This window comes from Phascolarctos cinereus, unplaced genomic scaffold, assembly GCF_003287225.1.
Source record: "Phascolarctos cinereus isolate Bilbo 61053 unplaced genomic scaffold, phaCin_HiC Scaffold_9;HRSCAF=440, whole genome shotgun sequence".
In the NCBI taxonomy this organism is placed as follows: Eukaryota; Metazoa; Chordata; class Mammalia; order Diprotodontia; family Phascolarctidae; genus Phascolarctos; species Phascolarctos cinereus.
In genome coordinates this window covers 106,170,069-106,189,721 of record NW_027556402.1, presented here as the reverse complement: position 1 = coordinate 106,189,721, position 19,653 = coordinate 106,170,069, and the positions used below count along the sequence as shown (strand labels likewise).

Sequence of the window (19,653 nt, the reverse complement as noted above, 5' to 3'; positions counted from 1 at the left end):
CATAAGCATCTAGAAAGAGTTTGTGTACAGGAATTATGGTCAGGCTCATGTAAGATTTGACAGGTGTGATTATAAAAGAGCAGAGATATGAAATTGTAAAAGGCAAAAGGCATAGGCTTACAACCAAAAATAATTTACCCAGGAAAACTGAATATAACCCTATAGAGGGAAAGTGAGTTTTTATTGAAACTGAGGATTTCTGTGCATTCCTAAAGAAAATGCCAGAGCTAAATAAAAACTCTGAAATACAAACACAGGAATGAAAAGAAGCATAAAAAGGTAAATACAGGTGAGCAATCAGAAAACACTTCATAAGAATGAAGCCTGTGCTTTCTAATGGGGAGGGGGCAAGCATCCCTTATGAGCATGGATATACTTTAAACTATAATGTCATGCATCATCATGGGAGTCAAATAAGACTGAAAGTGATTTTTATTAGGTGTTGATGCACTGATAAGAAAAAAAGGAAAGGGGGAAAAGGATATGCAGGGAATAAAATGGGGGAGGAATGCTGATGGAACTTATGGTCTAATATAATCAGGGAACACAAGTAGAAGTCTAGGTAAACATGAAAACAGGAATCACTTGAACATTAATTTCTTCTCAACTGGTGAAAAGAAGGTGGAAAACACAAACATATCAAGTCAACAAGTATTTATTAAGCTCTTACTGTATATCAAGCACTATGATAAGTGCTAAGAACAAAAACAGAAGCAAAAAGTACAAACACAAATACACACAAAGAGTTTGGTGTAGAAATATATTGAACTCAACAGGGAAGCAAGAGAAAACAGGAAGAGGGGAAAAGAAAGAATAAAAAAGAGGGTAGAGAAATGGATTAAAATAAGCAAAAAAAATCAGTTTAGGAGGGTGGGATTTTGAAGAAAAGCTTCAAAGATAAAATAAAAGAGTAAGAAACTTTAATAGAAAAAAAAAGTGAAGAGTAAAGAAAAAGTACCAGAGAATAATATCTAGGAAAACGCAGATAACTGTGAATATAAACAGGATGAATTCGCTTATATTAAACAGAGAAAGACAGCAGAATAAATTAAACAACAGTACGTCTTATAACAATACATGGCGTACAAGAAACATATTTCAAACATAAAAATACACAAAAATTAACAATAAAGAGTTGAACCAAAATCTGTTACGCCATAGGAACCAAACAATTTGGTGAATTACCATTATTGTTTAACATAGTGCTAGAAATGTTACCTACAGCAATAAGACAAGTAAAAGAAACTGAAAAAATAAGCACAGGAAAAGAATAAAATTATCATTTTTGAGATAAGACAATAATACTAAACAGTCAACTAAAAAACAACTAAAATACTAATTTCTGTGAGATTGGAATACATAAAATAAATCCACATATGTCATTAGCATTTCTATATATTACCAACAAAACTAAACAGGAAAAAATAAAAATAGAAATTCATTTGAAATAATTACAGAATGCATAAAGACTTAGGCATCTATCAAAATCCACATATGAAGTATTATTGAAATAAAGACAACTGAATTATTAGAGAAAAACTAATTACTCATGCATAGACCACACCAATATAAAAAATAACTATACAACCTAGGATAATTTGATTAATTGAATTCTATACCAATTAAACTAACAAAGGATTACTTTGTAAAACTAGGAAAAAACAATTATGAAAATGATCTGGAGGGATAAAAAGGTCAAAAATCTCACAGGAAATAATGAAAAGAAAAAATAAGAACCAAGGGGGCCTAGCAGTGCCAGATGTCAAACTATATTACAAAAGAGTAATCATCAAAATAATTGGCTACACCAATGAGAATGGTAAAGTTGACAACAAAAAGGGAAAATGACAAATGTTGGAGAGGCTGTAGGAAAAGAAGTACAATGATGCACTGTTGCTAGAGTTATGAACTGGTCTAGCCATTCTGGAAAGGAATTTAAACCATGTTTAAAAAGTTATTTAACTGTGCCTATCTTTTGCCCAAGCAAAATCATTTACAGGGCTTACACCAAAGAAGATCAAAGAAAGAAGAAAATGTGGGTGTATTGTATAAACATAATACATGCATACACACTTACATTCACACACATGTACATACATACATACATACATACATACATATACAGGTACATATACATAGATAGATATAGATATAGATATAGATATAGATATAGATGTAGATATAGATATAGATATAGATAGATATAGATATAGATATAGATATAGATATAGATATAGATATAGATGGGCAGCTAGGTGGCACAATGGATAAAGTGCAGAGCCTAAAATCAGGGAAACCTGAGTTCAAATCAAACTTCAGCAACTTACTAGTTGTGTGACCCTGAGCAAGTCACAAAATCCTGTTTGCTTCAGATTCCTCATCTTTAAAATGAGTTGGAGAAGGAAATGGAGAACCACTGCAGTATCTTTGCCAAAAAAACCCCAAATGGGGTCACAAAGGGATAGACATGACTGAATAACAATGTGTGTGTGTGTGTGTGTGTGTGTGTGTTCCCTCATCCTTATTATTAAAATGGTTTTATGTTAATGTTATAATGCTTTATATTGTAATATGACTACAACTTTTTTTGAGGGGGGAGACTCTATTTTGCCTGGGCTAGAAGTATAGTTTCTATTTAAGGCAGAGGCATGTTAACTTTGAATTTCTCAGTTCACTAATTAAGATATAGCAACTTCTACATTAAAGGAGCAGAGAGCTTTGAATATGATGTTCTGGAAGGCAAAGGAGTTAGGACTACAACCAAGAATCACCTACCCAGCAAAACTAAGTATAATCATTCAGGGGGGTAAAATAGACCTTTAATGAAACAGAGGATTTTCAAGTATTCCTGATGAAAATTTAAGATTCAAACAGAAGACTCAACAGAAGCATGAAAAGGTAAACATGAAAGAGTAATCATAAGCGATTTAGTAAAGTTGAACCATTTATATTCCTATATGGAAGGATGATACATGTAACTCCTAAGAACTTTATCTGTAGTAGAACCATTAAAAGTAGTCTACAAAGACAGAGGGCTTGAGCGCAAATCAATTATGTTGGGATGATCTCTCTCCCCACCACCCCAAAAAAAAAAGTGTGAGAAAAAGAAATGCACTGGGAGAATGGGGAAGTGAGAGGGAGAATGGAGGAAATTTTCTCACATACAGGAGGTGCACATATAATGGAGGGGAAAATGGGGGGAGGGATATGGCAGGCAATACTTGAACCTCTTTCTCATCAAAATAGGTTCAAAGAGGAAAGTACATCTATCTATCTCTAGATAAGTGTGTATACACACACACACACACACACACACACACACACACACACACACACACGAAGAAAATAAAAGAGGAAGAGGATAAGAAATTGGGAGTGAGAGGGTAAGGATGATAAAAGAAAGGGTGGATTAAGGGAGGCAGTGGTCAGAAGCAAAACACACTTTTGAGGAGGGACAAGATAAAAGGAGAGAGAGAAGGATAAACAGAAGGAAATGGGATGAAAAGAAATACACAGCTTATAATCATAAATGTAAATATGAATGGGATAAGCTTACTTATAAAAAAAGAAATGGATAAAAGGATGGATTAAAAACCAGAATCCAACAATATGTAATTTACAAGAGATACACTTGAAACAAAAAGACACATAAGAGTTAAAATAAAGAGATGGAGTTATGCTGCAGCTGAAGTTTAAAAAAAAGGCAGAGGTAGTGATCATGAGCTCAGATAAAACAAAAGCAAAAAAGAAATTTTATTAAAAGAAAGAATTAGGGAAATTACATTTTGCTAAAAGGTACCACAGACAATAAGAAACATCAAAAATTTTACAGAAAGTTTCTGTGATAAAGGCCTCATTTCTCAAATATATAGGGCATTGAGTCAAATTTATAAAAATAAGAGCCGTTCCCCAACTGATAAATGGTGAAAGAACATAAACAGGCAGGTTTCAGATGAAGAAATCAAAGTTATCTATAATCAGTTAAAAAAAATGCTCTAAATCACTATTGACTAAACTAGAGGAATGCAAACTAAAACAACTCTGAGATCAAATTAATTTTAATTATTAATAATTCAATAATTAGTTAAATGCCAATGAAAATAGCACGCAACTATCAGGAATGACAAATGCTAGAAGGGAAGAGGAAAAATAGTTACACTAATAAATTGTTAGTGGAGTTGAGAACTCCAGGGATTAGACCACTGTCTCATCATTTTGAAGAACAATTTGGAATTATGCCCAAAGAAGCTATAAAATCATGCATACCCTTTGACCTAGCAATACCGCTATTAGATCTGTATCCTAAAAAGATTAAATAAAAAGGATCTATATATGTGAAAATATGTATTACAGCTCTTTTTGTAGTGATAAAGAATAGGAAATTATGGGGATCCTTATCAATCAGGGAACAGCTGAATAAGTTGTGTATATGATTGTTATGGAGTATTATTATGCTATAAGAAATGACATGGGGAGTGGTTTAAAAAAAAAAAACCATGGCAAGACCTATATGAACTGATGCAAAAGGAAGTGAGAAGAACCAGGAGACCATTTTGCATAGTAACAGCAATGTTGTAACAATGATCAACTATGAAAGACTTAGCTACTCTGATCAATACAATGATTCAAGACAATTCCAAAGGATGAAAAAAATGCTATCCACCTTCAGAGAGAGAAGTGATGAACTATGAGTGCAAAATGATGTATAATTTTCTCTCTTTGCTTCCTTTGTAATATAGCTAATATGGAAATACGTTTTGTATGATTTCACATGTATAGTGTATAATGTGCCTTCTCAATGGGTATGGCAGGTGTGGGAGGAAGGGAAAGAATTGGGAACTCAAAATTTAAAAATGAAATAATACTAAAAATAAACAAATAATAAATTTTTGAAAAGGAAAGAAATGAAGGAAGAGGTGGTTTCAGAAAAATTTGTTTAAAATTGTACAGACTGATTCAGAATGAAGTAAGCAGAACCAGAACAATTCACACTAAAACATCAATATTATAAAAACAGCAACAGTAAAAGACTTTACAATTCTGATCAATGTAATGATGACCCATGATTTCAGAACTAATAATGAATGCTATCCGGCCCATGACAGAGAGGGGATGGACTAATATGCAGAATGAGACACAAATATTTAGAGATGGTTACTGTAGAATTTCTTTTGCTTTAATATGCTTATCTGTTACAAGATTTTTTTCAGATAGAGCAATGGAAAGAAAGAAAATTATTTAGTAAAAAAATCATAAAACGGAGACAGTAATAATTTTAAGGTAACATTAATAAATTTATAAAAATTAACATAAAAATCCTTTTTAGAACTAATCTATACTCACTTTGGGGGCAGATGTTTCAAAAAGTAACCCAATGCTTTGAGAGCCTGTACTCTGATCCCTTCACTTGTGGATGCCAAAAGTTTGTAGATCACTCTGTGCAGGAGAAAATTAAAAACAAAATGCCTTGGGTTAATTTTTTAAATGGAGATATAAGAAATTTTTAATAAATACATTCATTAAGCTGCAGGATCAATTTAAAATCAAAGTGACATGATAAACAAGCAATATCACCATGGCAGATAAAATACATTCATAGTTCATAGGTGTCAAATTTGACAATCTGTTTGCTATCATGATAACTGAACTATAGCTGCTTCAATGGAGAAAGGACAAATAAAGTCTACTAATTTTTTAAAATTTTTGACAAGAATGAGAGTACAAACTAAACCAAATACTATTACTCTTTTAACATGACAATTTCCAAATTCATGACAGGAAATTAAATTAGAGATCCAATACAGAGAGACATTTTTTTCCCTCTATTATGGAATTATCTATGATCGAAGAGCAGACAGGTGGCACAGTGGATAAAACACCATGCCTTAAGTCAGAAAGATGTGAATTCAAATTTGGCCTCAGACATTACTAGCTGTGTAACCCTGGGCAAGTCATTTTACCATTGTTTGTCTCAGTTTCCTCATCTGTAAACTGAGGATGATAATCACACTACCTCCCCAGGTTCTTGAGAGGATCAATGAGATAACTTTAGTGTTAGCACTGTGCCTCACACATAGTAAGCACTATATTAATGCTAACTTGATGATAATGATAATGATGTTCTATCATAATCTACTATCTGAGTTCTCTAATATTTTAAAGAAGCTGTAAGTATAATAACAAGCATTTAGTAATATGCTAAGTGTTGGAGAAACAAAGACAGACAACAATAGCAGATGCTACCAAGGAGTGTACATGTAAATAACTATGTACCTACAAGCTATATACACAGCAAATGTAAGGCAATTTGGAAGAAGACACTAACAGCTAGGGAGGCCAGGAAAGGCCTCCTGAAGAAGATGGGATTTGGGATGAATCTTGAAAACCAGGGAAACTACGAGGCGCAGTGTTCCAGGAATGAAGGACAGCTAGTACACAGGCAAAGAGACAAGAGAGAGAATGTCGAGTTTGAAGGGCAGCAAGAAGGCCAACGTTGCTGGATCAAAGAGTGCCAAGAGAGGGATAATTTGGAAGGAGACTGAAAACAGACTGATCAAAGATGATGATGATGATGACAAAAGCTAACAGGTAAATAGTGCTTATTATGTGCCCGGTACTGTGCTGAGTGAGTGCTTTACATATATTCATTCATTTGATCCTCACAAGAATGCTGGGAACTAGGAGCTACTATTATCCCCATTTCACAGATGAAGAAACTATGGCTAAGAGCAGTTGAATGACTTGCCCAGAATCACTAGGGAGTGCCTGAAGCCAAATCTGAACTCAGGTCTTCCTGACTCCAGAACAGATACTCTGTCCACTGAACCACTGAGACACCCCATAGGGTACCCTCAGCATGGCAAAAGTTAATTAGCAAGGAACACTCAACTTTTCCATATAAATAATAACAAATGAGAACTGAAAAACACTAAGAAAACTGAAAAAAAACTTTCAAGTAGATATACGGTTAAGGTTAGAGGTATTCATTAAGAAATTAATTATATTAGCACAGATACATTATTTTGAGTTACCCAACAATGGTAGTGGCCTAAAATCCTAACAGCCTTTAGCAACTGGGCATAACCAAGGTCATAGTCTATTTAGTTTTAGTATATAAATTCAACATAGAACCAAAATTCAACTCAAGGAAACAAGTAACACATTTTTCTTTATATAAAGATGTGATATGAAAAGCATTAAAAAAAATTTGAAATGTCACTTACTGATTTTTTAAAAGAAGCTCTTTTTTGTGATAACAAATCAAATTACAGTGTTTAGTTGGTTGTGTTTTCAAGACAGGACAAAGGAGACTCTTCATAATTAATGAATAAGAAAACAATTCTTCTACACTAATAACTGTACTCACCACAACAAAAAATTCTAAACCAAGGAATTTTGGCATTTCTGAGTTTCATAAATTCAAATTTTCTAAGTTTAAGGGGCATTAAGAATTTTTAAATTATTTTTCAAAAAACCACTGGGACACAACAGAATGTAAAGTTTTTTTTAATGCAGGGGGGGAGCATGGTGGTACAGTGGATAGAGCACTGGCCTTGGAGTCAGGAGGATCTGAGTTCAAATACAGACTCAGACACATAATAATCACTAGCTATGTGACTCTGGACAAGTCACTTAACTCCCATTACCTCACCAAAAAATAAAATTTAAAAAAATGTCTAGACTTAGTTTAAATATTCACATGAAAAAAAAATCTAACATACTATCTTGGCCAACTAAATTTGAGTATCTATCTAAAATAAAGTATTTGAAAATGGTTATTCATTTCAATCTCAGTGATGTTATTTCTTATGTTCTCCATAATACATTAGCAACAATACTTTCCTCAATTATTTAATGAAGCAACCAACGGGAAAAACTAAGCATTTACTATGAATAAAAATTTTTTTGTAAATAAAAAATACTATAAAAAATATAAATAAAAATGTTGACAGCAAAACAAAAGAAAGTACACACAATTTGTTAAATGTTATACATGTCAACCAAAAAAAAATTCCTACTTCAGAGAGAATTCATTTGTGCTGTGGTTGAATCAAGTACGGATGTTTTCTTATCAGTAAAATGAAGAGAATGGACTACATGTGCTCTAAAGCCAATTCCTTAAATAAAACTTATGAACAAAGTACACTTAAGAACTCTTGGTAGCAATAAATATTCTTATATTAGTAGCAGTGCACATTTCTCTGGTGATTTTCAAATACTATATTATTGGCATTAATTACAATTTTAGAAAATGGTAATATGACCTACAACAATTAATTTATAATTTATATCAAATACTTTTACTTAACCAAAACATTTTGTAATATCTAAAGAATTCAGAAATAAGTATATCTAATAAATGTGTACCCCAAAAAAATTATATATATATATATTAGGTGAGCCCATCATCCTTCTTTAGAGTTAGCCCTTATTTTAAATAAATATTTTATTCTTATTTAAGGAAAGGATCCTGTATGACTATAAATAAATGAATGAATGAATAAATGAATGAATGAATAAAAATGAATAAATAAAAGACTAGTAAAAATCCAGTTGGGAAATAGCATTCACAAATAACAGTTAATTTCAATTTACCCAATAAAGTTAAAAGACAAGGTTTGAAAAAAAACAATCCACATACCACTAATTAAGAGTTATTGACAATCTGGTCATGATTAATAGTCAAAAATATGAGGTAATTTTATATATAAATATAGTAAAATATATAACATATTTAATACATAAAATATATAACATTTGTTAACTACGATATATACATACATACATATAGACACACACATACATGACCTGACAAACACAGAAGCCATTTGGTCAAAGATCAAATAGCCATTTTGAATCTGAATTCATTATCTCTCCCCCAAGACTCTCCCCCTCTTCTTAATTTCTTTGTACAGTCAAGGATACCGCCATCCTTTCAGTGATGCACACTCCAAACCTAGGTAACACCATGGACTCCTCCCTCTCACCTCCCAATATCCAATCACTTGTCAAATTCTGCCATTAATACCTTCATAATATCTCTCACATAGACTCCCTTCTAACACTAAACACTACCACCTCCCTGGTACAGCCTTTGTTATCTCAAGCCTATGCTAAGACAACCTGCTGATTGGTCTTCCTGCCTCAAGCCTCCCTTCACTCAAATTCATCTTTCACTCAAGATGTCAAATTGATCTTCCTAAAGTACAAGTCCAACTATGTCTTTCTGTCTGTCTGTCTGTCTGTCTGTCTCTCTCTCTCTCTCTCTCTCTCTCTCTCTCTCTCTCTCTCTCTCTCTCTCTCTCTCTCTCTCTCATACACACACACACACACACACACCTTACCCATTCAATCAACTCCAGTTTCTGCCTATTGCCTCCAAGATAAAATATAAAATTCTGTTTCCCTTTTTAAAGCCCTTCAAAACATGTTCACTTCTCACCTTTCTACTGTTCTTTACACCTTTACTATTAGTCTCTGTCCTCTAGTCAGCCAATAAACATTTAAGTGCCTACTATATGCTAAGCACTGTACTACAAAGGCAAAAAGTTCTGATTCTCAAGGAGTTAAAAATCTAACAGAAGGGACAACATGCAAATAACTACGTACAAACTATATACAGAATAAACTGAAGATGATCAAGATGGAAGGTTAGGGAGGCGACAGACCCACTGCAACCAGTTCTAGTGAAACTACATTTGGCGTACTGTGTTCAATTGCAGACGTCTCGTTTTAGGAGGGATAAGAAGCTGGATGACATCCAAAGGAAAGCAACCAGGAAAAGGAAAGGTTACATGAGAACTGGTTGAAGTAACTGAAGAAAAGCCTGAGAGGGGCCATGACAGAGGTCTTCAACTATCTAAAGGGCTATAACATTTTAAAGAGATAAGACTTATTCTACTCTATTGAAGAGGACAGAGCTAGGAAAAAGATATGAAAATTGCAAAGAAGTAGATTTCAGTTTTATATAAGGAAAAACTTCCTAATAGTTCTCTCCAAAAGTGAGGTGCCTTGACAGTTCTTAGATCCTCCTTCACTCTACTGAGACTGTCAAATAATGGGTGTATGGCCCAGCACATTGGGTCTATTTGAGAAAGGATTATATTGTTTAGGCAACCTCTGTTGCCTCTCAGGTCCCTTTCATATTATGATTGTGTGGTGTTTTTTTTTTAATGTATTAATTAGCAGGTAAGAATTTATATTTAGCACATTAATAATGTTCTGTGATGAATTTTACATATACACTAATGGGAGAGGTTGATTAAAGTATCTGTAAAGTAGACATCAGATTTCTAAGGAAGAAAAGGCAATTTGAACTCATATGCTTAAACTACTTCAGCAATACCTAAAAAGCTCCTATAATGATTCCAAGCTACCAATGGAAAGAAAGGTCCATTTCTTTGATCCCAAGATTCTACCAGTATTGGTGTTTGGAGAAGACCTGGAGTACAGCAATATTTGAAAAATTAAAAATTAATATCACACACAGGGAAATCAAGAGGTTCACACAAAGCACAGCAGGAGCCAGCAAGCCTACAGAATTCTCATCCCTTTTCACATCCAAATTTCACAATCTTTTTATTAATCCTAAAATGTTTTGTTATGTAATTTGTGAGTTTAGGTGAGTTTCTTATTGAAGGATGACTAAGATTTCAGGGCTGAGAACCACTGAAGAAAAAGGGAAATTATTAATTGACAGAATGACTATAAATATGTAAAGCATCCAGGTTTTTTTTTCAGTTCTAATATCCCCTTTACTTGTATCACAAACAGGACACAATGAGATTTTTTTTTAAAAGATGAAATGCTTTTTTTTTATCAATATGTATATGAAAAAGTATTTGCTATCTCATATAGCATTTTTATTGCATGAAATCAATTGTAAATTTCATACAACCATACCAACAAAGGACAATTACTATGGGCTAGCCTTTAGAACATGGAAATAGTTTTATAAAAGGATTCTCCTAACAGTTATTTCCTATAATAAAATTGTACCTACGGCAAAATTTACCTTCATCCTACTACTACCAATATACATAGAAATTTTAATTAATTCCATTTCTTTAAGCTATGTGATGAGAAAACACAACTTATTAATATTAACAGAATCAAATGAATAAATAATTAAACAATATCCTGCTTTGAGATTCATGATTTAAGAAAAGTAAATGGTAGCTTTCAAGATACAACAGGTTAAATACATATCCCATGAGTTTGTCACATATAACTATAACAATTTTACTTTTTAACTCAAATCATGAAGTAAGATCAAATATTATCTTAGCACTTAGCTGCCTTAATATACTGTAGAAATAATCATTCAGCTTTGAAATATACTTGTAAGTTCTTACCGTAATCCATTCCTCTGGTCAAAAGCTGGGATCATAGAGCTAGGATGTTCTGACATTAGTGCAACTAACAGCTGTAGTACATCCATTAGATTGTCATCCTATTTTGATTTTATTTTAGAAATTAAAAAAAAATCAATTAATTTTAACCAGTATACTTCACAATTCTCAACAAAGATGGGGGAGGGGGGCAAATTAAGATTGGTTTGAAAACATAAAAGAAAAGGAATCAAATAGCCTATATATGAAAGATTAACTTACTAATATAAATATTTAGTGGAACATAAAGGTCAAAAATACAAAAACAAAGTACGAAAGTATTGAACAACATGCTAGAGTTTAAAAATGGGAAATATTACTTAAGAGCTGCTTTCTTCTTGGTTATTTTGTTATGAGTACTGTCCAAGTATTCCCTAACTGAAAGGGAGGCCCTCTATAATCCCCTTTACACATTATTTTATATTCATTATAGTATTCATTATAAAAGTACATTATAAAGGTACATAAAATTTTCTAAAATTTTCCTAAGGCCCAAAATTTCTAGCAATATCACTACTTAGATCACTGTGAATATTTTCTAAGCATAAACAACCAGAGGGTCTCTTTCATACTAATACTAACAAGCAAGGATGTTTATAGCTGATAAATAATAACAGAAAAAGTTGGGCCATTTGAAACTTAAAGTTTTAAAAACATGTTTTAAAAAAAATGTTTTCACATGCTACTGGGAAATAAGAAATATAGGAAATGGGGTACAGAAGTCTGTCCTGCCCTACAGGAAAATAGAAAGGGAAGGGGATAAGAGAAGGGGAAAGAGACAGAAGAGAGGACAGACTAGGGGAAGGGATATTCAGAATGCATGACATCTTGGGGTGGGGGGAGGGGGGAGATGGGGTGAAAATTTGGAACTCAAAAACTTGTGGAAGTGAATGTTGAAAACTAAAAATAAACAAAGTTATATTAAAAAAAAAAGTTGGGCCATATGAGCATTATAAACATATGTAAGTTTTATAGATCATTCTTTGGATTCTAATAATTTAACCATTTCTTAAATTAGTATAATTTAAGAATATTGAGAGTACTAGAATATCTGAGTCCCAATACTTAAAACAGGCGAAGTGGATGGTGGCAATACTGAAGTCTCTGAAGTAAGGAAGAACAATATTACTGGTAATTCAAACGATCATTTAGCCCCAAAAATATTGCACATATAGTAATATGTGTTGGAAGTCAGGCAACCCTAAAGATACCCACACAAAACCAGAGAGAAAAACAGAATACCTAAACAAAGAAAAAGAAATCACCTCAACACTTCAAGGTGTATCAGCATTCAAAAATCTAATAAACATGTTCCAGTAAAAAAAAAAAATAAACTTGCTCCTTTCCCCAGGCTCTAAAATACTTCAGATTTCATCTCATCAACAATGCCTGCCAGATAGTCTACCACTTGTCATAACCAAATGTTTAATACGCCACAAGATCAACAGTGTAACAGAATATAAGTATACAAACTAGATCAAAGACAAATGCGGTAATGTTTTATATAATATTTAATCTGTTTCTAGTTTTTAGCTATTTAACCATCTCATTATAGACATTCATACAATTAGTTTTATTTTCCCATTTGCTTTGTCATGGCTGTTACTTACATCTGGTATAAATTACTTTTCCTGATACTAAGGTATAAAAATAACTTAGTTCCAGAATTCCTTTACACTGTCTAATATTTTAAATTCTACTACAAATCAATTGTTTAACTTAACAGGTGATATTCTAAAGATGTAAAATAAAGAGAAAGAAATCATAAATATGTAATCCATCCATTTTTACCCATATTATCTGTTTTTCACTCATTGTTTTGGTCTCTTAAAAGGCAAAAATGTACGTTAACAACATAATTCGGACCTGTTCTTCAAATCAATTTCAGGATATCTAAATCCAAATATGAAAGGCTTTTATCACTCATTACTTTCTCACTGCAGAGCCATCTTGTGGTAAAAGAGAATATTCCTAAAAAATCTTTTTTTATAAGCCTTTATTACTAATTAAAAATATTTATTCCTCAAGCATAACAAATAATAATAATATTATGTAAAACATCAGGGAAAGTATTACTTTGCTTCAAAAGTAAAATTTAGACAATTCCAATATAAAATATAATTTTAAAACTCAAATGTTACCTCATGCATAGTAAGTAGATAATTGAGAATGGCCTGTAGTTCATCTTCTTTTACGCCAGAATCCTTAAAATATAAAACAATTACATTCTCTATTTGAAATCACAGGAAAATTTTAATTGAAACAGAATACATAGAAAGATTTTGAGATCTGGGCATTTGCCTTAAAAATAAAAGAAGGAAATGACATAAAATGGTTAATTTTACTTAAAATATAACACATATAACAAAAAGTTATACAATGTAAAACTATGAGTTAGCCTCATAAAAATAATAAAATTGATATATGGTAATGTTATATACTTGTATATACTTACAGACTATAGATCTTTGACAATGTTAAATGCATGGATAAATACGTATGTGGGTTCATACAACAAACAATAATGTGTACATCATGGATAAACACACACACTCTCACATACATATGTCATAAATTTATGGAGAAAAACACACACAAGTGCATGTATATATCTACAGAGCCCTAAACAGGAAACTATGATGACCAAATTGTAAATAAGAATAGTAGTCTCAATATTCATTTTTATGTTTATATGCTGCACCTTTTGTATACATACAAAAATAAAAGTGAGAAGAGAATCAGGAATAGAGACTATAGAGGTAGAACAAGACTGAGAAAAGATAAAAGCTATTTGGATTTGCAACATACATGGAAAATTAGCTTATATTTTCAAACTAAAATTATACTATCTGGAAAAGTATTATGTTCTCAAAGAATGTAAGTTAACTATTCTATTGCTATTAATAATACAATTTTATATTTATACCACATGTTAGAAAACTCTTTCCCATACTTTTTTTTAACCAATGAGATTTAAATTATATCACCTGATACCCACATTCATCCTTTGAGATAGGCCGAACAGATATCTTACTATCCTCATTTTCTCAATGAAGAAGAAAAAACACATTAACTTTAAATGGGTCATTTCAGGTCACATAGGAAGTAAATAATAAAACCAAGCTTACAAACTGAGTTTCTTGACCCATCCCCCAGTGCCCTGTCCTCAATAAACATTGCTTCCTAGCAAAAGAAAAAGGTAACTGTAATGTTAACATCAAACATGTTTCGATATCAGAATTATGGAAATTATGATCATACTTTTAAGACACAAATTTTATTTAAACCTATATTACAGACTACTGAGAAAAATTTACTTCTTTCCAAGACTGATCCACCTTGTAGAGATGCTCCTTTAATATGACAACCACATAAGAAGATCAATTTTAAATATAAGAAGAATTCCAAGCAGGCATTAGAGAAACCTATTATGATTTCACCCTGAAAATAGGAACAGAGTTTTCTACCTTATGAACATTTTGGTGGTACTTTGGGTCTAGATATATCAAAATATAAAAGAAAATAAATGAAAAATCTTAAAAGGCCTGTTTTTTCTTTTTTATTCATTGAAGTGATAAAGAAAGGAATCATTAGGACAATACTGGGCTCTATAGGAAACTGCAAACTATCAGAGACAAGGAAAGTATATGATAAAGCAACAAAACAAAGGTTTACTCACCTTCATCACTAATTGCTTAATGAACATCAATAATAATGCCCGGAGGGAAAGAATTTCCTTCTGATTAGGCCGAGGTCCATCTTTTAAAGCAAAAAATGCACTTACTATTATAGAGACACAAAACTTATCTATTTTTTATTACCAAATTCATTTTCATTCACTTATACAGACAAAATTCATCTTGCTAGAAATTCACTTTTCTAATTTCAACTTTCTAAGGGTCACAATCACTTAACTTGCAAATGAATGTCTCCAGTTCAAATTGAAGGTAATCATTTAATTCTAAAATACTCCCCAAAGACTTTCAGACCCAATGCTTAATTATCAGGATAGCAATTTCATAAAAGGATTTTTTGGATATTCAAGAGTTCCAAAGGAATATGTGAAGGAAAGAGCTAACACAAGTAAAAATCTACAATTCTGATAATCAGTATTTGTACAATATTATTAACTAATTATATAAAACAATTTTTTTCTTCCTTTAACTTTGACCAACAAAGAAACCTCTTATTACAGACTGTCATCTTGTGAAGAAGCAAACCAAAATGCTTAATAATTTTGACTTCCTTCCCTCTATCTACATTCCCCCTAAGTCACACATGGATAACATTAAATCAATTTACATGTCTCAACCACATAAATCCCAACTAGAAAGCTTCTGAAACTAAAAACCCATTGTTCTAAACTCTTAAATGAGGTACCTGCTTGCCACACATCATCTCTCCCTCCATACCACCTGTCACCATTTATAGCTGGTTCTTAGACCACCAGGAAGAAAAAAAAAAACACCATGACCTTGAGCAGGAGTAAATTTGAAGTGGAGTGGGAGAACCTAGAAAATTGTTCCTCAAAGTCATTCACAGAAGATAAAAATCACTGAATTCCAGAGTCAGACAAGACCTCAGAGACTATGAAGTCCAGCTCACACATGAATAGAATTTCCTCTACAACATATCTAAAAAATGGTAATCCTGACATCTCTAAGATACTGTCAATAATGGGGCAGGAATGGAGGCAGGGGGGAGGTAAAGGAAATTCCACTTCTGAATGGCCCTACATAATAACTAGAATAGGACTTTAGAACTATAGAGCACTATACTGAAGACATGATATAAGCCCCTCATTTTATAAATAAGGAAAGTAAGACGAAAAGAAAATTGATTTAGCCCAAGGCCATATAACTACTCAGTGACAGAAATGGGATTAAAACCCAGGTCTCCTCAAGGCCAATCCAAAAGTCTTTTTTCTTAAAGTACTAGACCATTAGTCATAAATCTGAGCTGTGCCATGAAATCATAACATGTCAGATAAAGTCAACAGTCTCTCAGTGTCTTAGATGCCAATTGTCATTTCTATCTGATAGCCTTGGCATGTGAATAAGTGTTTTTGTAAAATAAAAGAAAAAAGATGTGCCATAAAAATTCAACTTATTGTTTCTCTGATTCACAGAAATTAAGATTATTGCCACCATCTATTAAAATGGTTCTCCTCAACAGAATGTGGCCTATTCTTTTGAAAAAAAAAAGCCTACATTATCCCTGGAAAGAGCTAATATTCGTTACATAAAAGAATAGCAATAATGTATATCTTCTAAAATATGAGGATCTTCATGGGGTAAAAAAAGGATTTTACCAGTAGAACAACTGGTGGTAACTGGCCACTGTGCCTAACATACTATTTCTGGGTTTAGATAAATCATTTAAATCTTTCTCTCTTTCCCTCCCTTTTCCCCTCTCTCTCTTTCTCTCTCTCTCTCACTCACACACACACCCCAAAACAAAAAAACACACATGAACAACAAATAATCAAGTAAATGGGTTTTAGTATCCACATAACTATCCATCTAGGCCTACAAAAGTCCCTTCTTTACCATTATACAAGCTCATTGCTTTAAGACCATAAAGTAAGAACTGTTAAAAATAATAATAATAATAAAATTATTAAAAGTATTAGAGTAAAATGTTATCCAAAAGTGAAAAAAATACAAATACAAAACATTCAGAAGATAATTACTGTAGTCTGAAAAAAATGAGAAAGAGAAATGAGAAATCATGAATTTTGTTAGGTATTAACATACCTAGGCCTTTTGGAGTAATGCCACTACGATCCTGAGGATTCATTGTCCAGTAATAGTATTTCAATGTATGCATTATGAGAAGCACTGTCCCAACTCTCCGAATTGCATTATATATGTTGACTGTGCCAATGAATTCCGTGGACAAATAAGTGTACAGTGTCAACTGAACCTAAAAAAGCCCACTGAAATCAGTCAAAACAATGCAAAATTAAATTCTTCCATTACCCTCCCCGCTGATAACACTACCTGATGCCAACACTGTTTGTACTTATATTCTTTCTCAAATAATTAAATACTTGGCTTAGTAGTCATGTACCACTCAAAAAAACAAAAAAAAAACTTTTAAACACACACATACACAGAGGTCACTGCTTCTTTTTCAGCAGTCAGTATCAGATGCTCTGGAAAAAAACACAGGAAACTTCCCAAACCCGTGAAACAATCAAGTACTATGCAATGGAAATAGCTTCATATAAACTTAGATTTGGCAACTGGCTCTTGCCCTAGGGCGAGTGAATTGACAGTTTTCACAACTGCAATCTACCCTACATATTATAGATGCTATGCTTTCCTGTATAAAACTTTAGATTCTTTTTTGGATTAGGAAGAAAATATCAGTCTCAGTAACTTAAGGAAAAAAATCTTACACTACCACCAAGTGGAGCCTATTAGTATGACAACATTTCTCCTAAATGCAATAGAGCCATTATAACAGGTAGTTACTATATTTTGTATAAAGGGATCATAACTTGATCTGGGCTCAAAGGACAGATACAGTAGGATAAAAGAGGGAAGCAAAGCTAGAGAATCTAAGCAAAAGAAAAATGTGAGCAAAGTATGAAGGTGGGAATGTACAGTACATATTAGGATACTTGCCATTAAAGTCCAATAATGTTTCATAAGCATGGAAGTCACATACAAGAAAAGTTTTAGCAAGAAGTCACTTCTCCCAATATTAGAAAGTAATACAATTAACTAATCTCTAGTTCTCCAACCTACATTTCATGACTTGAGTGAATATTTTAAATTTGAGAACTTATAAACAAAGCAAAAATGTAATAAATTAACATTAATAAATTAGGTAAAAGGATGGGAAGAAAAAGTAGAAATAGTTTTCTCCAATTCAAATTTTGCTTAATTTAAAGTATGGGTTCAGAAGTTCTACCTTCAAATGCTGGTTTAAATTAGTCATGCTAACAAGAAATAAGAACCTACTTGGTCTCCTTATACTTCTACAAACAGCAGCATCCTTATTCTTTGGAAACTTCATGCTACATCCACTTCTTGCCATATCTGACAAGACTAGTATAGCTGACAAGCACCCTTATCCAGATGGAGAGCAGTAACTATTAAATCTGACAAACATCTATGACTGCGATTTTGACTAAAATTTGGAGCTTTATTAAAGCAACAAAGTTCCAGCTTACGACACACACACACACACACTCTATAACCTGCCATGTTACTAAGTCACACCTATATTATCACTGCTGCTATATTAAATGGATAAAACTAGTTCAAATGTTCAGTGAAGCAGAAGAACCATGGTATTTGATATTGGCATGACAAATAAATAAATTTCTGAATAAAATGAATTAGAAAAAATATAATACCTAATTATATTTTTCTAATTCATTTTATTCAGAAATTATTTGGTACCCGTATGAAAGCACAATGAAATAAAATAAAAGCCACTGTCCTGTATTCAAGGGTTTAGATGGGGAGAAAAGAAGCTTTAGTAGCACTGATTTACACATGACAAGTTAAAAAATGAGAGGTAACAAGGTAATACAATAAGTAGCAACTGAAAGAGAAAGACAAATACAATGAGTTGAGAAGAAAAAAGAATTAAAAATTTGAATAGTCTGGAAAGATTTCATGAAGGGGGTAGGATCTGAATGGGTCTCAAAACATGTGGCAAAAATTTAGATAGACAGGAAAGGTGAGGGCATAGTAGACAAATAGATTAAAAGAAAAATATTAACATATAAATGTACTCAATGTATTCAAAAAATTAAATGAACAAGTATGGCTGGTACACAAGATTATACAGTAAAGTAGCAAGAGATGAGGGCAGAAACAGAAGCTAAAATCACTATATGGATGGCCTTAAACACCCAACGAGGCAAGGTGTATCTCAAAGGAGTCAGTCACATGCTAAATACTGTATTTTACAAAGATTAAACCAGTGGCATCACACAACTGAAATTGAAACCACTGGATCTAGTGTGAAGACTACTACAATAATTAAGGTGAGATGATGAAGATTTCAATTAAGACAGCAGAAAAGGAACAGGAAAGGGAGGACAAATCTAAGGCAGAGTATAAAGGACAGGGGGAGGGAAGGAGGGAGGGAAGCAAAGGATTTAATAACTAGAGGTCAAAAGCAATGTCAAAAATTAAACCTTTCCTAATTTTGAATAAACTTCTCTTTATTCAAAGTGACTATCATTTTAACTAGTCTCTGCTTTAATTATGTGTAAGAAAAGGTCACTGAGTTATAAGGT

The 19,653-nt window shown here is 32.5% G+C and overlaps 1 protein-coding gene across 3 annotated transcripts in view; it reads right to left on the bottom strand.

The window, feature by feature from the left end:
* Positions 1 to 19,653, bottom strand: part of LRBA (LPS responsive beige-like anchor protein) — a 760,465-nt gene that overhangs the window by 636,823 nt on the left and 103,989 nt on the right. For all 3 annotated transcript variants that reach the window (XM_020994027.2, XM_020994028.2, XM_078148462.1), the window contains exons 14-18: positions 17,147 to 17,315; positions 15,070 to 15,149; positions 13,532 to 13,594; positions 11,355 to 11,452; positions 5,344 to 5,436 (exon numbers count right to left, since the gene is read on the bottom strand). In XM_020994027.2, the coding sequence (XP_020849686.1) occupies positions 5,344 to 5,436; positions 11,355 to 11,452; positions 13,532 to 13,594; positions 15,070 to 15,149; positions 17,147 to 17,315 (503 nt within the window). The remainder of the gene's footprint in view (positions 1 to 5,343; positions 5,437 to 11,354; positions 11,453 to 13,531; positions 13,595 to 15,069; positions 15,150 to 17,146; positions 17,316 to 19,653) is intronic.